General features: G+C 34.6%; 1 protein-coding gene across 1 annotated transcript; it reads left to right on the top strand.

Moving 5' to 3' along the window:
- The first annotated feature begins 8,520 nt into the window (after positions 1 to 8,520).
- Positions 8,521 to 11,551, top strand: LOC128546914 (uncharacterized). The gene is made up of 3 exons (XM_053518317.1): positions 8,521 to 8,652; positions 9,400 to 9,762; positions 10,606 to 11,551. Exons 1-3 carry the CDS (start codon positions 8,622 to 8,624, stop codon positions 11,475 to 11,477), a joined length of 1,266 nt encoding a protein of 421 aa, XP_053374292.1. The 5' UTR covers positions 8,521 to 8,621; the 3' UTR covers positions 11,478 to 11,551.
- The last annotated feature ends 2,040 nt before the right edge of the window (positions 11,552 to 13,591 follow it).

Genomic DNA, 13,591 nt, shown 5'->3' with positions numbered 1-13,591 from the left:
TCCTAATTGTGATCTGCATTTGTTACCTCTTATGCTGTGTCACCGGTACGATGTTTTATGTTTTATAGCATATACATTTTTTGTTATGTAGCCAAAGTGACCAAGGTTTAGGAAGACAACGATCAGAACTTGCGAATGACAGGCCCAAATCTAGCTATTAAACCATGAACATGTAAGTGGTGCTTGACATGGCTGATCTGTTTTCGAATTAGTCAGAGACGGGTATGGCCTATTTGACAGCGTGATAGTACAACTGCCTTATCTATGGCGGCATATTTCTGCCACGAGATAGCTAGGTAGCTATCACGATAATTTGTAAACTTTACAGGAAATGTGTGCATTTTTTCTGAAAACATTTAAGCAATAAATAATATTTTCTAGATATTTTCTATTCATTTCCTGAAAATGTTTTAGCGCAAAGTTTCGCGTTAATGCTTGGAACTTCCAAAAGATGCTAGGTAACTATCACACTAATCCTTTAAACTACTAGTATCCAGCAAAGTTGTGCATTTTTCTGAAAGCATTATCGCAATAATGTTTTTTTCTCGATTTGCCTTTTATTTCCAGGACACTTTAGGCTATTACGATAAACCTTTCAGAAAAGTTTGAAATATCGAGATAATTTCTGAAAGTATCGAGAAAGGTAATATCTAATAAATGGCAGTTGTGGGCATTTACACAAAATGTACGGAGAAAATAATGTAAATTAAAGCAACAATATTTCCAGGAAACCTTCTACTATTTAGATAGTCTTTTCAGAAAACTTCGTTTTATCAAGATAATTTTTTGAAGCATCGCGATGGCTACCTAGCTATCTCGTAGCAGAAATATGCCACCATACTTATCTAAGCTGTGCAAACTCGAAATATGAGAGTGAACTGAGTATTACACAATTAATATGTACCATGTACATATATTATAAAGTTCGTGCAAAAAGGTACGTGCATAATATTCATGTTAAAAGGTTCATGTTCATACAATAAGGTTCACCCATTAAGTATTACATCTGCATTTTGAAATTCAACATCTAGATCATCGGAGTTCTTCAAATATGAGGGCATGGCAATATTATAATATGCACACCACTTCTTTTCATAAGAAATTTAAAAGGTTAAATAGTCATCTTGAAAGTAAAAAATAATACCATGCTGATTTATATATAATTCAATATCAGCAAGTCAGAACATCCATACAACTGTAAAACCACTGAAGTAACTAAGACTCTAGCCTTAAATGCTGTGTGGCGGCCGTAAAAAGTCGCCCCGACTTTATCTCAGTGTTGTTATATTTTCTGGTCCTTCGGGATCATTGATTTCAACTCATTTAGATTTGAAGATTGAATTCTGCTTAAGCCGGTGCTAGGGGGCGTGGGCAGTGTTGCATTTTCCATTACTGCTCATGAACAGACTCAATCAAACCGAGTCTGCAATTTTCACTGTTTGCCTTGTTTTCGGTGTTTCTCAGGGATCTACTTTCCAGAATTTTTTATATACATAATGTAATTGCAATGGTAACAAAATAGTCGTATAAAATATTACTAAGCGTTATTTATGCGATTATTTTGGCCAAACCAATACAAACAATATTCGATGGCAGATGAAGACCTTAAATTGCCAACCTGTAAATTTGTGATATTAGATCAAAATATATTATTGCAGCTATCTAAGCCTAGTTTTGCTGTAATTGAAAGTAGATTTATACTTTTTTCTACTGATATTTACAAACGGTTTTCTCAAATTTGACATAATAAATTACTTTGATTTAATATCAGTTTCAATCGTAGGCAAGCAAACATATGAAAAGGCCACCCCTGTTTAAAAACTTTAAAAACTTTGAAAGCGAAAGCTAGACTTCACAGATAGAGACACTTAAAACTGGAGTAGTTTTATGTTGCGTTTGTAAGCGGTCTCCATACAAATGTATTGTGGCAATTTTACTATAATTATGGAGTTCCACTTAAGCATTTTCATTATCTCACATGAACATACTCAATTAAACTGAGTTTGCTTTTACTTTGCTTGGTTGCGTTCTATGCTTCAAATGTATTTATGTATTTTCTATCAGATTTTATCAAACCAAAATAAGAAAATTAATAGAGAAATCAAATCACGTAAACTACAATATTTCGTCATTTTTTTTCAGAACATTTATTATTAGCTGAGCACTATATGATACTATAAGAGGAATACAATGTTATATATTTACAGCCATCAAGCGCATGTAACTGATCAGGAAGTTATTCTACCTATACTTATTCCTCTACATTTTACTTCAACTGTAGAAGGTACATAGTTTAAGTAGTATAGGGTAATACAGAGTTTGCTGTTTCCGGACACCAGGACTACGCTGTTCAGTCTAACGATAATACTACCATTTTCTGTTGTTCCGCACGAAACGGAAAGGCTAGCTGATAAACTATTTCTTTTGTAGCTCAGTGGGATTCGAGAACATGAATTCTAACAGTTGAAAACATATTTGATTGGCAATCCCGACTGCTCTAATTGCGGTGTGTCCTTGTGCAAGGCACTTTATTGCGTTTGCTTTAGTCGCCCTAACTGTAAATGGGTACCAGCAAATTGCTGGAGGTAATGTAAAATTTGTTTTAGCTGTGCTCGAAATCTGGTCGCTAAAACACTCTGCAGAGCTCATGTTCATTGTTTCACAAAGCAACGGTTAACAAAATTTACCTCCATTTTTACCTTTACCTTTACAGATATAACATTTTATCATGGAAAATCATCTAAATCCAAAATTTAGTTTGTTTATTCGGCATCTGTAAGAAAAGGATAGAACATATTTTTTTCCAAATTAAGCTGATCTATTTCAATGTTTTCATGTAATAACTGATGATAAATCTTTTAAAAACAAGTGTACTTCTGAATTTTGCATTTGGTTTCCAACAAAAAATAGTACCGATTAAGAAACACAACGTTTAAGTTTACCTTTTTAAAAATCATTAGTTCTTTTGTACTAACCGGTGCATTTGATAACACATTAAAGGAAATGTCTAACTTTGATTAAGGTGTCCAGTAAACTTCGATGATACTACTCAGAAGTCGGAGTGCACAGTTCTCCTGTAGTATCTCCACATATATAGAGGATATTATATGAGTGTGTTTTCATATTGAATTTATTAAACTCGTTGAATAAAATGATAAAATGCGAGGCTCTGCCGTGCATTTTATCAATTTTACTCAACGAGTTTAATAAATTCAATGTGGAAAGTCACAAATGTAATATTCTTTTTATCACATGTTAACCTTTCTTATCGAAACATCAAAAAATCGACTTTCTTTTACTATATAAACAAGACAATTTGACCGACGTCGCCTACACTATAAATGACGTTGACGTCAAAGCTTTATTACACTAGTGTATTATCGTTTTTATTTAATGGCTTTATAACACTCACGCGACGTCAAACATGTGATAAAAGCATGTAAATAGAATGACCACGAATAATACAATATGTGCTTTTCCGTTATAAATTAAAGAATAGGAGAAAGAATTTCTGTACATGTCTGTTGAGCAAGGCTTAGTTTCAGTCACATAAGTCGAAAGGGACATAACCATTACATTCTTTGCATGGTAAAGCTCGCTCGAGTTAAATATCCCACATCCATTACAAACATGTAAGGTTGTATCGCCTATTTCAAGCCGATACATAATGCATATTTTATGTCTAAAAAGTGTTCATGTTAACAATGGACACGTTCCATTTATGAAGTCTTCGTAGGTCAGAAACCATGCGTCCTTTTATATCGTTGTAGTGTCCTTTTAAATATACTGTTATATCAAAAAACATTCCAATTTAAACATCAATTTAAAGTCCCCAGTAGTGTGTTGTAAAGCAGTGCTCCACTGTGTTCCTGTTTGTCTGTCTTGGTAGTCTAAATATTTTTTTCATGTATACTTTTATTGTATATATTAAATACATCAAGCGTCTGGTATACTATGCTTTCCACGCCCTAGGTGAAGCTATTGTTTTATATAGTTTCAATTTTATTACTTCTAAATAGCGGTAACCACATTCAGCTGTCAACTATTCGTGTAAAATCATGTTTTAATTCATTAATTAGGTAGAGCTGCACATTCAGTTTAAACATTATTCTACTATGTAGAATTTAATGGAGTCTTTAAATGAGAGGAAATAAAATCTGCAGCCCCCTCACTGCTTGATTTCAAATAACGTAATTTATATATGGTGGCTGATTTCTGCCATTTCGTGTTGGCGTGTTGGCGGGGCGAAATAAAGGGCGTCGACACGACATATTGATAACCGCCAACACGAAAACTGGTGGCCTCTGCTGCATTTTTGAGCCAAAGTTTTGAGGTACAGGGGTTAAAGGGGGTATTTCGTGTGAATAAGTTAATCTTCATTGAGGCCCATGCAAATACGTAATTATTTTTCTATTTGTACAGGCTCGGGCACTGGGCCGGGGCCGATGACCGTGCCATCCCCCACCCCGAACCCCCAAAGTGACCTGTACTCGTCAAAACTGCACCCAACCCAACTATTTTGGCAAAGGATTAATATTTGTTTTACAATTAAGACCCAAAAATGCAACAGAGGCAATCATTTCATTCCTATATTTCAAAAATGTCCGTGGGGATACCCTCTGACCCCCTAAATAGGAGGGCATGACCCCTACGTATCTCGGATAAAATGCAGCAGGGACAACCATTTAATACCTATATTTCAAAAATGAGAAGGGAAAGACCCTGTTACTCCACTGTCAGGAGAAGGTTAACCTGAAAAAAATGTCGTGTTTTCGTGTCGGCGGGGTGAAAACACGACAACATGAAAACTCGACAAATACCTAATTTGTCGAGTTTTCATGTCTTCGTGTCGGCGGGGCGAAAACACGACAACACGAAAACTCGACAAATAAAGGGCGTCGACACGACATATTGATACCCGCCAGCACGAAACACGAGTTTTCGCGTAATGTATTTGTCGTGTTTTCGTGTTGTCGTATCGGCGAGGCGATAAAACGACAAAATGAAAACACGACAAATACCTAATTTCTCGATTTTTTGTGTCGGCGAGGCGATAAAACGACAACATGAAAACACGACAAATACCTAATTTCTCGATTTTTTGTGTCGGTGGGACGAAAACACGACAACACGACAAATAAAGGGCTCCGACCCGACATATTTCTACCCGCCAACACGAAAACTTGACAGATAAATTTGTCGGCGCCCTTTAAACGTCGAGTTTTCGCGTGAAAGTTTTCGTGTTTTCGCCCCGCCGATACGACAACTCGACAAATTAGATTTTTGTCGAGTTTTCGTGTTGTCGTGTTTTCGCCCCGCCAACACGAAATACGAAATGGCAGAAATCAGCCAACATACTTATAACAGTTTGTAATGCTCTTGAGTGTCTCCCACCTAGCGAGAGGCCTGTACTGGTTCTTCCCAGGAAAAACGGCTTCGCGTGTATCGGTGCTATACACCGGTCACGTTAAAGAACCAGACTGTATATTCGAAAAGAGCTAGGCTAAGTTGGCCGGACACGTCTGTATCTGATAAGTTCTCTCTGTCTGTTCTGGGGGCTTTATCTCACTCTGTCTCTTTAGTTAGATCGCTCTGTGTCTGTACTAGTAGAGGATGATTTCGCGCCATGTGTGGCTGCAGTTGCTATATGTAAAGCGCATTTGAACGTGTTTATCATGAAAAGGGCGCTATATAAATCTGGTAAAATTATAATAATAATACGTTTTTCATTCTATGAACACCACAAGGTGTCGATAGAACACTTCCTGAATGAACCCTTTTTTAGCGAATAATGGGTAGCTAGGATATTACTTGGGATAACGTTATTACCAAACAAAGGGCCCTTTCTTCTTCAACAACCTGCTGTCAGTTAACTGGAGATAGTATCATAGTTTTTGGTCAGTCTTTTGAGTTACTAAATTGATTATCTTAGTTTTCATCGAGAATGTGAAAACATGCTTGTTTTTGGTTTACAACCTCCAGTTTGAATGAACTGATATAATTTAGGTTATATACATAATATTATGACATTTCTCCCTTTCGATAAAGTACACCAGATACAGACTGCATACATAAAACCTATTTTGATAAAATCTTTATTTTTTGTAGGTAAATACAGCAGTACTTTATTATAGCTTAATTTTATCCTTTGTAGATTACCTTTCCGCAATTTTGCTTGTGCAAATATTTAAAAGATAAGCACCTTTCAGGAGGATATAAAATAATGGCCAAGTTTTAATTTATATTATACCATCTTCGAAATGTGCTTTGAACACGTTATCTAGGGGTTTAGAAGTTTGATTTTGATTTGCTGATGTAGGTTTTACGGCGCCCCAACATAGTACACGTTATATGGCGCCAATACAGGAATAAACATTTTGATTTCATATCTTATTAACATCAAAATAAAGGTACGAGAGTGGAATTCTTAAATCACAGAAATACAAAGCTAGTATCCCTCCTCTTACAATCATGCAAGAGTAAGGCAGTGATTTTTATTCGTCATCGATGTCATATGAACGCATTTGTAGATCGTAGCAAAAGTAAGCATTTTGTAAAAGCTGATCCCTCAGTTGTAAAGAGATTTCTAAGCGATGATGATTGTATGAAAGTATCTCTAATTTCAGCTTCATATTCATGTTTTCTTTCATTTTAATCGGCATTTCGTTGTAGCAGGGACTTTTGCTACATACTGCAACTCATACGTGATAAATACATTGTCTTCGTGTTATTGATATTTTGGTTGAAATGAATGCCCACAGCATGTATATGAACAAACATTCTACATCTTTAACAAATGATTTACAATATAAAACGTGGACATGTAACGAAAGACGAGATTTAAACCTCAGTTTGTGCTTGAAAATAACACTTTTCATTATGTAACTTGAATTTCAGACAAATAAAGAACAAGCTATTACCGTCATTAGAAATATTGATTTCTGTGCCTTAGTAAGGACAACTGGTTGAAGGTACCAATTGAAATATGGCGGCAAATTTGAAACTCAAGATGGATATCATAAGTATGGACGAAAACTGATACAAATGAAATCCTTGATGATACATAGGTTGTCAAAATAACCTAACTTTTCAAAATATAGCAAAACAATCCACAGGATCAAGGAATTAATCAAATAGCAAAGGCGACAAAGAGCTCCCCTGACGAAGGCCTGCCATCGTATTTCAAGCCTTTTTGTTAATCAAGCAGCAAAAGTTTAGACATAAGACGTGTTTCTATGAACTTTATATATCAAAAGTCGGTAGCACCATGTTTCTGTCTATAACCAGTTATTTGATCCATCGATAAATCAAATGCGGTCAAGATAAGCTATGACAATACGATCTGCATATCGAACACAAAAGATTCATCCCTTTTTTTGGCTTGGAGGAAAAAAAGAGTTAAGTTTTACGATGAATCGATAGAAAAAGGACATTTATCGCAGAGAAGAAATCAATTGAGAATCATCGCTGAAATATCATTTGATATATGAAAACATACATAATATTAAAATAACAGTAGTAAACATGCCTTTGTTATAAAATATTATCAAACGAACATATATTGTTTCAAACAACTCCTTTTAACAAACAGAACTTCAAAGTATATACTACGCTGCGAAGCGAACTACACATACTCTCTTGACATACTACATTCAGGTTGGTCTTCTTTATTTAGAAAATAAGAATAATTAAGGTGAGCATTACCTATTTTATGTAATGAACCTTTAGAGGATGCCGTGCGTCGTGAAATAGAATGTATTACACATTTTCCTCACTGTCAGGATAATAAGCTAATTCAGAAAGGAGATGGCAATTTTATGTGTTACTAATCGGTTGTAATAAGTCCAAAATCATATGTACATGTACTACATTTATCAGCTGCAGTAACAACCTTATAGCTTCCCTCGTACACTGCAATTCCTCATTTTTGTCAAGTACTACAGGGCCATCCTCCTGAACAATATATCAAATTACAAAAACCTGAAACCTTCCCCCAGAATGTACATACATTGCTGTCACTAAAGATATTGTCTGTTACATATATTTAGCTACAGTTATGCTATGACCTCAAAATACGTTATGTGACAGCAAGAAAAGGCCAATGAAACAAAGAAAGCAGCAGAAACTTTTCAGTTGTAAGTATATATGGAAAATTTGTAACTAGTTCTGGTATATTACCCGTATTGATACAGTTTCGTTTCTTTTACTTTTGACTCATCTATGTTTTCTGCAGTATAAGCCAAAATCTGTAGAGCCTGTTCTGTAAATGTAGCTACCAAATTAAAATTTAGAAAACCATGTGACACACCTTAAGACTGCAAGTGGTGTCAGATTATCACAGCTTATTTCTAGTATCGGTAAATGTAAACCCAGTATATAGTCCATACAGCTGTTATCGGTTTCGAATAGGTTAAATAACTTATCATGTTTAAAGAATTTCATTTTATCAGGTTCGAAACACAGCAAGATAACTAAAAATGGATTCACGACAATCGATGACATCTATAAGCTCTGCCAACTTCCAGCAGCAAGGAACCGGAATTGTTGTCCAACATAGTGTTCAAAGAAATTATTCACAGGATAGTGGTTTAAATTTTAGCGTTCATCCTGGGGAAGTCCGGATGAGTCGTTTGGATGTGCCAGAACCTGAAGGTATTATCTTAATCTTTTAATGTATATAGCTTACGTGATGGTGTGTTTCTTTTCTAAATGGAATGAATTTAAAAATTTGAAAATTCCAGAGCCATATATTTCAAATATTTCGTTTCATTAACTTGTGTGTAAATATTTTTAAGTTCTAGTCAGATTCGAAATATAAAGTTTACAAAATGCAATGGTAATTAATTAGTATAAAATAAGAGCCGTTTTCTTCGAAACTGACACTCTTTTATGAAGTTTAGAACTGAAATCATGTCAACTTGATTTCGTTGAAGAGATTTTTGAGTTTGGTTGAAGCAATATATACTTTAATTTCCTCCTCGGAGAGCATAATGAAATGACAGTAATGATTACGTCACGAGTTGGACTAGGCTTTTTAGCTTTTGGACCCAAAGGAGGACTAAATTTTAAAGGGCAATGAAAATACTATACAGCAGATATAAAGTAGTTATAAAGAATGATAACAATTCAAATTTAAAGAAAAAATCATCAATAAGAAAAACAACAACAACAACAACAACAACAATGAAATAAAATAAATAAAGAAAAAAAAAGAAAGAAAACCGGACAAGAAAAACAACAACAGCAACAAAAAACAACAACGAAACAAACAAACAAACAAACAAACAGACAAAAAAAGAAAAAAAATCATCCCATTTTTATGACGTTTGTTTATAAAACCATAGTCTTATATCAGCTGCATGCTTTATTAGACTAAAATTAACATATTGGTATTTACAGCCATCGAATATCTACCGCAGATCACAGGTGTCAGACCAGAAAATTCTGCCTATACCAATTTATATACCACTATTGATGAACAAGAAAATATCTATTCGTCCATTAACGAGGATGAAGGTCCAACATCTGATAGGTCTAGCGCAGGGTATGGAACCCTGAATGCCTACTTCACTAGCTTTAAACGAGTGTTTTCTGCGCTTCTCATCGTTGGAGATGTTTTGATAGACTGGACGTCATTGTCTGATGTAATGACGGCAACTATTTCTGACGCTAGTGTTGCAAACTATAGAAAATGCTTTTTCTCTTTTCAAGCCTTTGGCAATGTTGAGCGATTATTTAACAGGAATGCAGCTGAAACGGATAGTGAGTATAGAATATGTATTACATGATCTGACTGAGTTACATTACAAGAAATACTCTAGGCAAAATGGATAAATACAATTTTGAACCAGGTTGGATAATTCCAGTCATTGGTATATAGGTAGAAAAATGAATATGTATGGCACTGAATGTCACTATACGAGTCATGAAACTGTTAATCTGATAAAACGATAAATATGTACCAAAATATGCAATGGACTATATGTTATAAATACATATAGGCGTAGAAGCAGGGGGGCCTGACCTCCAAAAGCTAGGATGGGGGGCGAACTATAGTTTTTCCCCCTCTCCCCAATATTTTGGAAAAGAGATGTAACTTGCAGTCTAATATAACATTTATTTAGTATCATATAATTCTTTTAAACATGATTTCTGAATTGCATTTGGCTTTTCCTTGCATTCTGACTTGTCTCTTTCCGTAAGGTGAGTATTTAAACCTCGTACGCGCCAAGGAGATTGTTTGATTATATTTTATAAAAAGGATATAATATCGAGCGCATCACTACAGTTCCGGTTTGAGCGTCTGCAAAAACGATGTAAGTATTTAGCCTGTTTATGCATGTAAACATTATATATTTACTTTTTTTATTGTCTATTTAAGGGGAATATTATTTTTACAACTTTATATCACAATTAGACAATTAGCGCGTAGTCGTATGCCTATCATCAGAATAACTCAGTGCAACTGAGATCCCTTGCCAGGTCCCGGGATCCATGTCGAAAAGGTTTGCACCCCCTGAATATTGTGCAAAGCAACCAGTGTCTTTTTTTCATATGTTTTATACTTAGAGAAGAATGAAGTGATGTTAATTTGTTTCTTTTCAGATTGCAGTTCCTCTACCTTTAAACTAACGATCTTGTATGGCAGTTTTGTACTCTTTGGCTCTGTCTTTGCCCTGGTGAAGTTGCTTAATATCATTGGAGAAACCACACGTGAAATTTGCGAGAAGAACCAGAAACACCACATTCGGGACAATAAATCGCTTAGGAGTGAAAAGAAGCAGAAATCTTTTGGATTTCAGTTGTTACACGGCTGGGAAGAAACTTTCTATTCTCTTTTGTTTGAAGACCTTCCAAAAAACTTTTTGCTTCTTCTATACTCCATGACCTGTAAGCGTTATGGCCTAGACGGACTAAAGTTACGTGCGTCAATGATGGGTTCTTTCGTGAAAAATTTTGTGCGAAAAACAACATGTAAACAAAGAAAAGGTTGTGTTTGCTGTCTATATGCGTTTGATATTGGCTGCTTAAACTTCACGTGTTTCTCTTTCGTTCTTTGTTCCAGTTGTTTCCATGCCGCACAAAAATACTATCCTGATGGAAGTTTAGTTAAGGTAAAAAAGAAAAAAGAAGGTGAAGGTGTAGTAAAGGTCAAAGTACCAATTGAAGAGGTTAAAAACGAGTGTATTTGTTGCGCATGCATTGAGCTTGAGTGGGGATGTGAGGTAGGTATTCCACCTGTATGCTCGTGCGGGCGCTGCGTTTTCATCGAACAAATGGGGTGCTGCAATAACACATTTGAAAGTAAATGTTGTATACTGGAGCGCTATAGTAACGGTATTTGTGGTAAAAGGATTGATAGAGACCCAATATGGTTAGAGAGATATATCACCTTGTGCTATTTGATCAATTTTTCCATACTTTTCATGTATCATTTTGAAATTGGTACAAATCTAGCGGATATGTTTGGTCTATAGACATCATAGAAGTTTTAAGATGACGATGTTCTTTCACATGAGTATAGCTTTGCTTGCTTAAAACTTAAAAGACAAGTATCGGAATATTATTTGGAAATGAATCACTCAGTCTGAACAGTTTTTCCAGTAGGATTTTTCTTTCATCAGTGACAACTCCATTCGAAAACTTAAGATTTGTGAATTCACATAAAGATTGAACTATAATTTTTTTAATGTTCAGAAATTAATGTCTGTTTGAATGTATGACAGCTGCACGAACTATGCCATGTAAGAGGCCATGCTTGTATATACATACCTAGCCATATATGATGTAATTCTTACCCGAATGCGTACATTGCTATGTATGACGTCATGGGATACACATATCATGCTTTATATAGAGTTTATACATATCATGATGTCATAATTATCATGCTATGTATGACGTTATGTTTTCTGATATTTACATACCATGCTATGTATGACATGCTGCTTTTGTATATGCATAGCATTATATGTCTGAAGTTTTAACCTATTACTTGTACAAGCTATTGTGTCGGTGCGACGTTAAACCCAACAAAATAAAATAGATAAATGTAGAAGCTATTGAAAAAATCTTTTCATCAAATAATATTAATAATTATGTTCTCCATAATGACTGGCCGAAGATAATGCACCAAGCTTAAGGGCATCAATTCTTCACCTCTGCTTCTGTTTAAACTTGATATACAGTCTTTTTCAATATTTATTATTGTGTATTCGGTGTCTACTCTTAAGCATTTTATACGGATTTAACTTCATATACTGTGCTTTGATCCGTAAATGTATATTCAATTTATGGTGAATGTAACATCAATGTAGTGTTTTGAATTATATACATTAAATTCTTTGCTTGAAAGCTGTTCTCTTAACGTACATTACGTAAATTATACTATATACGAAGTAAATGCAACTTGACGATATTCATTAAAAATTGGTATTTTACTGGAAGTGGTACTTTCAACTTTATATTGTGGATGCGTAGTATTCCCTTGTGTATCATTTTCTGTATTATGTTCAGTAGTTTGAACATCCTATCCTGTTCTTGTAGCTATGACTTCCTTTTGAATGTGAAATTAACAAGTATCATAGAAAACAACAGGAGAATACTTTCATATTTTTTGGACATATTATTATTAAGCATTATCTATGATATCAATCATTATTAGTTAACCAAATACAAACAATAATCAATGACAGATGAATAAGCAAGGACCTTAAATTCCAAGGTAAAACATCAAAAGAGCGTACGGACGTTATCGAAACATTATCAGTGCAGCCATCTTAGCATTGAAACTAGATTTATAACTCTATTACACTTATATTTCACACGGTATTTCTCACATTTAACATAATAAATTACGACGAACTTTTATTAATATCAGTTTAAGTCGTGGACAAGCAAACATAAAGCCAACCACTGTTAAAAATCTTTGAAATTGAATATTGAATCATTATACAGTTGTGCTTAAATGACACAGAGTAAATTTATGGAGTGAATTTACATGATGGCAATAAAAAGTCTCCCCGTACTAGGTTTATTTAACCACTGTAAAAGTTTGTGATCCTCGAGTACATTTAAGTTTACTATAATCTGGAATTCCGCCAAAGCCACTTCATTATTTCAGTTGAACATACTCAATTAAACTGAGTTTGCTATAACTTTAGTTGGCTTCATTCTATGGTTCTAAAAGATGTTCTTTCCGATTTTATTAAACAATAAAAATAAAAAAAGTAACGAAACAAATCACGTTAATGTTAATTCCATTAATACGTTGTTAATAACAAATTTAAAACATAGGACATCAGATGCACGATATGTCATACTAAAGACGAATACAATGGTCATTATTGCAGCAAACCGCCGGTTATGGATCAGAAAGTGATGTGACTTGGTTCAGTTGAAAATCTGCCTATTAGTTTCTCAATGTCGTTTATGGATAGATTGTGCATATATTAAATGTCTTTTCTAACTGCAGGCAATATATAAATTGGGGATATAAATAGAATTGAACAAGAGACGCGAAAATTCTTCTGAACATATTTTATTCTTAGTAACAGTGACCACGACCTAACAGTGGTCACAAAACAAAACC

The sequence above is a fragment of the Mercenaria mercenaria genome, chromosome 11 (assembly GCF_021730395.1).
Source record: "Mercenaria mercenaria strain notata chromosome 11, MADL_Memer_1, whole genome shotgun sequence".
In the NCBI taxonomy this organism is placed as follows: domain Eukaryota; kingdom Metazoa; phylum Mollusca; class Bivalvia; order Venerida; family Veneridae; genus Mercenaria; species Mercenaria mercenaria.
Note: the sequence above shows the minus strand (reverse complement) of the source record. Positions and strands in the feature narration are given on the sequence as shown.